Here is a 6,107-nt window from a genome sequence, read left to right as displayed (position 1 = left end):
TTTTTTTTTTTTTAATGAATTACACAATAAAATTAATTCATTAACGCATAAGGTTAGATTAAATTAAAAAAAAAATTGTTTTTGATGATTTAGCGATAGAAATTAATAAAATGTATTTTCGTAGATAAACATAACCTGAGTCAAGATTATAAATTCGATAATCTTTCAGTGTAAATAGATAGATATCGTTTTTTTGTGTTTTATAGATAAACGAAATCGAATACACCTTCTTTTTCTTTTCTCTCTGATTTCCTTCTTTTTCTTTAAAAGGGTCATTATGATATGACGGAGAGAACCACACCTTTGTCAATCGTTTTTGATCTGATATAAGCAGTTATAGGAAGTAAATAAAACCCGATAACTCTTCATGCTGATAAATACCGATGCGTTTCTAAATTTATAAAATTTATTATAACTACCATTTATAATGGAATCGCTTTTTTTCATAGCGGTCGAAGCTATAAATTTCGGATCGTGCCAAATCGAGAAAACATACCGAGTACGTGACATCTTCCAAGTGCATATACATATATTGTCTGATTTATGCGCATGCGCATCAATTCTAGCTTACGGCAAAGTACGAACTTGTACGAAGGTCGAGGCGATAAATTAACCTCGTCTAGTATAAGTTTTTGTGCATAAAAATATGAAGGAATATTCAATTTACATTCGAAAATTTTTTTGATATTTATAAAAAAAATATGCTTTCATACATTGAAATGAAAAATACAGTATAAAAGATTTTAATAAGATTATCGATTCTTCTCATTATTTACGATTTTTTGTGATAATTTTTAGATAAATGGATTCGATTAATTCATTCATTTAATTTCAAATTGAATTGAAATTTTGTTCTATTATTATCTATATCTCAAAACATGGAATTTTACCGTACCTCAAAACTGAAATTCGTGACGCGCGAAAACGATTTAGTAACGTCTATGTTTATCGTTCCGGACATTCCTTAAGTTTTCGCGTGAACTGCGAGCGGATAGGTGGGTGAATCTTGTGGGTGGGTGATTACTCTTCTGTTAAACTTGTTACTCGTTGGTATTCTAAGTAATTTTAGCGATGATACGTATAAAAACATGGTTCTCGATTATAAACCGTAATTTTATTATAAATATATGCATAATAAATTTTCTCTTAGATACGAAGGAATTGATTATTTTACTGAGATATTAAAATTTGATTCACAAGGTATATTCGCATTTTATCAGATGTTAATAAACTGATAATTGCTATATATATAATATTCAACGGTATAGAATATATTTAAAAAATTAGAGAATTATGAGATTACTGATTTATATTCCTAATAAAATCAGAAGAGATTAATTATATCATTTAAATAATGATTTTAGAATTCAATTTTTATAATTCATTTTTAAACTTCAGCAGACTTTATATCTTACTTAATAAAAAAGAAACAAAAGATCAAATATGATGAAGTGTAATGTTAAGTTAATTACAAGATGGAATGGAAAGACGATCATTGACGATCTATCGCGATTTTTCTGATCGGTGTGCAATTCTTGTGCGATGATGCTTGAACTCTAAGAATTGTTTTTACGTATGCTATCTATCGCAAATCGGCCTTCGTTAACGATCAGTATAGCTTGTAATTTTAAAGATGATAGGCCTCGGTTCTTTGGTGTCGTTGTCTCGTCTCCTTATGAGAGTGAAGGACGCGATTCTTCTCCTTCCTGCGTCCTTTTGTGCTTTCTGGGAAACGTGTGCGTCGGGTATAATACATCGCGCGCGTGTCCCCGTCTGCCGATTGGTCAATGCGATAATGGCGAACGCGAGGTTGTCGCTACGTGAGCTGCGATTCGAGCCAAGTCATTAATATCGTCCGTAGTTGGAGACATATACACTTTTATAACGTCGATGAAATCCATTGGGTTGCCCGACGATTGTTTTTCACGGACAATTGTTCGTGCCACGAAACACGTCGTCGAATCGGTTTTTCGATATCTAAATCATTGGTTTTGATTTCATTACGTACGTAGGGAAGAATAGAGACGACAGGTGGCGTGTTCGATGTCATACCCTCGAACCGATATGCTACATATACATATCCATGCTAACGTATTCTGTACACGTGTTCATACTTAATGTCGAAAGATTAACATCTCTTATTGTTAATACCGTATGTTATGAGAGTCGTATTAAAATTATGATTGAGTGTCACGTAAGGTCGTTAAATGGTGTAATTTTTGAAAGGCCCGCCATTACTATTTTCGGATGCAAGGTAACCAAGATTGGAACGTGTAAACAGAATTCAAGATCGGGGATTGAGAAGGGAGGTCGATCGTTGGATAATTACATATTAGGAATGTCGCGATAATTCGTCGTAATTTTAGCGATGATGATAACCGATAAACACAATATATAGCTTGAAACGTTGACAATCGTCCCTTGAACGATCTAGTTTGTACCGATAGCTTATCGAGTTATTGGATCACGGATATTTTTATCGGGAACATCTTGGTGGATTAGCGGTACGAAGTGATATCGAAGCAAAAAGGCGAAATGATAACGTTGATGGAAATATCGCGTATCTTTCTGTTAGTGATCTCTCCTTTTCTTAATTCTTTTTCTGACTACTTGCGTAACGCCCTCTTTTTCCTTGAAATGAAAGCGTTTATTGGAATTGGTTTCATTGCCTAACAGCACCTTGTCGATAATCCGATGAATTTTTTTTTTTTTTGTTTTATATATATATATATATATATCTGATCGGGTAATAAACTGAGTGGTGATCTAATGCGCAATTCGTTTGAAAGGCAATCGCGTTCCACAGCCACCGTCGAAAAACATCGGTTTCCTAACTGTTTTGTTATCTCTCCACATCTGGTAAACCCGCGTTTTGTGCCGTGTTGCATGGTCATCGAGCTGTGCGCTAGTCGCTCGTATAATGCGCGCGTTATCATTATCATTACTGAAAAATAATATATCAATTTCGTTAATTCTATGTTGATTTTATGCTGATTTCGCATAACTGTGGAGGCTAATGTTTGGACAGCGCTTAGTAAGTTTGCTTTTTGCGGTTTAGACAAACAAGGTGTTATTTTTAGTGTAGTGCAGGTGCTGAAATAATAAGAATACTTCAAACAATTGTAACATTATCTAAGGTTTAAAACACAATTTAATCAAGTCTCTAAATAAGGTACACAGATTTGTCTCATATAATAATCATGAATAGAACAAAGAGAAAATAATTTTTCGAAGAATTTTGCATCAAACATATGGATGTTCATTGATGCTAAGCTATATTGTTTTATCCATCAAGCACGTTCCACACTTTTTTTTTTTTTTTAAATTTAAATCGTTATTAAGAAAAAAAATCATTGCATAAAAATTTAAATTAATTGCATATTGTATTCGTTACAGCTTGTTTCCCTGGACGGTCTGCACAGCGGAGTGCCGACCAGGACGACGCCGACGTTGACGCCAACGACGCTCCGGAGTATCGAACAGACTTTTCTGGAGCTGACCAGTGAGTCAGCGTCGCACAGTCGCGAAGCAGGGTTCGTCCCACCGTTGGTGGAACCTTCGCAACCGACGCCGGCACAAACGCAAAACACGGCGGCGCATCACGTTGTTACCACCACCGTCGCCGCCCCTGTGGCCACCAATACCACCCTCGTGGACAGTCAACAGACGCAACCACAGCAGCCACAGCAGTCACAACAGCCGCAGCAGCCAGCGAGGCGCAATATGGGTGGTAGGAGGCCCACCAGGACGATCGGGATGACTCCCGAGGAGGAAGAGAGACGACAGATTCGCAGAGAAAGAAATAAAATGGCAGCAGCTAGATGCCGCAAGCGAAGAATGGATCACACCAATGCCCTGTTAGAAGTAAATAATCGATGGAATCTATTTTGAATTTGAATTTCAATTTTAGAAAGAAAATAATTTCAGTATATTTAATATGGGTTGGTGAAGAAAAATTTTAATTACAAACTTTTCTTTTTCTTTTTTTAATGATTTGTTTTTTCAAATAGAAATGATAATCGTAAGGATGAGTATTATGTATACAATTTCTTATCTTTTTCTTTATGAATTTATTTGACAGGAGACCGAGGGTTTGGAACAGAAGAAACAGAGTTTGCAAGAAGAGATACAACAGCTGCAACAGGCCAAAGACGAGCTCGAGTTTATCCTGGAAGCTCACAGAGCAGTCTGCCGACTTCGTTCCGCGTCTCCTCCGGACGTGAAACCCGTGATTACCGATGAGCGTTCGAATCTTAACTTCGAACCGATTCGAAGTTTTTCAATACTGTGAAAATTCGAATCCTTCGAACATGATTCGATACTTAAAACCCTTGAAACTCTCGATAAATCTTAAATCTTGAATCTTGGTAATATTTTGAGTCTTCAAAGATTCAAAAGTTTAAGATTTATCAGGACTTTCAAGAGTCTTTAACTATCGGATCATGTTCGAAGTAATTCAATGTTTTCACCACGTGTATATAATTCGAAGCGATTCGAAAGCGTTTCAAAGCGCATCACTACCCGTGATGTAGGATCGGGATCTCCATACCTAACAAACAGGAGCAATAACAACGAGGAAGAAGAAGGTACTTTTGCCTTATCTCCCCTCGATTCTTATGTTTGAGGATTATAATCCCGGAGGTATGGAAGCATCTACGACTACACGAGGCAGCGACGATGATGACGAAATTAAAAAAAAAAAATTGTATTTTTAAAGAACGAAAGCACATCTCCTGGAAAAAATTAAGAATTTGTGTTGAATTAGGAGAGTGTGTTCGAACACGAAGACAAAGAAGTAGAGTACGCTTTAAATATTCAGGGAATCAGTACAGGATAGCCGAGTATTGTAGGATTAGAGCCTTCCCATACCTAAAAAAAATAGGAATAATAATAAGGAGGAATTAAGAGGGCGTTTTGGCGATAGCTACATATTTCTTTAACTTTAACTCATTTTTCTTCTCCTAATTTGATATACGTTTTTCTCGTTTTAAATTAATATTCTCTAGAAGACAAATAATGTTTTAATAGATAATTGTATAACGAAACTCTTTCTTTCTCTCTCTCTTTCTCTCTCTCTGCAAAATACATTTCAAGAAAAGAATTCAACAAGCCCATCTTCGTTCCTCGTTCATCGTGGCGGTTCTTGCCCTCTTTGTATCACACATAATTTTCCATATCAAATTATTCTTACGTATCAAATATATTTTATTCGGGATCATCTTCGCTCGATTCTCGTCGATTGCCCTCGTTCGATCCCGATCCTCGCGAAATAACATTATATTCTTGGAATCGCTCTTCACTCACAACCAATACTCTAGTCCAATATATTCGATCTCTCTCGCTCGGTCCTCAATCACTCGACATCCACGTTACACTTTCACATTTGTAATTATATACTCTACAAATTTGTCATTTTCATCAACTGTTTGTTCATTGTATTTGAGAAGATAAAGAGATCGTGTGTACCATTTCATCGATTGATGAGAAGACACGCGTTTGATTGCATTTTTCCAATGGTATTGAAAGATGAATTTCCTGTTTGTATATACGAGGCAAAAGACTCGTTTTTATTGTGAGAAAACGATAAGATAATAAAAATCGACACAATGACAATGTTTATTATGTATATGTATTATCCGATTGTATAAAGATGAATCGAGTTGACCTTTGTTGCGAGATTCTGGTAATTTTTTATGACGAGAATATTTTACTAGAATCGAGAAATTCAGTATTTGTGTTTCTATCATGGATTCACGCATCACGTAAAATAAACTTGTCAAAAACATTTGCATCTTTATGAAAAGTACTTTTTGATAAATTCGATTTTGCTATAATGACAAAAGCAGAAATAAAGAAAAAAAAGGAAGAAAAATGGGATATTCCTTGTTAATAACATGCGCTTTAGGAAACGTGAATCGCATAGACATTCGAAAAAAGAAGCGAAGTATTTTTTTGCATCATTTAATAATGAATAATTGTAGACACACACAAGTGTGTTTACAGGCAAGTGATATATAATATATTGTACGTAATTGTATTTATTTATTATTTCGTGCGAACGTTTTTACGCAAACGAATTAGAATTATATAAAAAAAAAAAAAAAACC

General features: G+C 35.2%; 2 protein-coding genes across 4 annotated transcripts in view; one reads left to right on the top strand and one right to left on the bottom strand.

Moving 5' to 3' along the window:
• The window catches only part of LOC102672245 (transcription factor kayak), a 31,118-nt gene extending 25,505 nt beyond the window's left edge, over positions 1–5,613 (top strand). For all 3 annotated transcript variants that reach the window (XM_006611342.2, XM_006611341.2, XM_006611343.2), the window contains exons 2-3: positions 3,397–3,864; positions 4,082–5,613. In XM_006611342.2, the coding sequence (XP_006611405.1) occupies positions 3,397–3,864; positions 4,082–4,291 (678 nt within the window). In that variant the 3' untranslated portion in view covers positions 4,292–5,613. The remainder of the gene's footprint in view (positions 1–3,396; positions 3,865–4,081) is intronic.
• LOC102672694 (ribosome-releasing factor 2, mitochondrial) overlaps positions 2,717–6,107 on the bottom strand; it is a 10,024-nt gene continuing 6,633 nt past the window's right edge. Inside the window, exon 8 of the transcript XR_004149747.1 lies at positions 2,717–2,738. The gene's annotated coding sequence lies outside the window, so the exon portion shown is untranslated. The remainder of the gene's footprint in view (positions 2,739–6,107) is intronic.

This window comes from Apis dorsata, unplaced genomic scaffold, assembly GCF_000469605.1.
Source record: "Apis dorsata unplaced genomic scaffold, Apis dorsata 1.3 scaffold_87, whole genome shotgun sequence".
In the NCBI taxonomy this organism is placed as follows: domain Eukaryota; kingdom Metazoa; phylum Arthropoda; class Insecta; order Hymenoptera; family Apidae; genus Apis; species Apis dorsata.
Note: the sequence above shows the minus strand (reverse complement) of the source record. Positions and strands in the feature narration are given on the sequence as shown.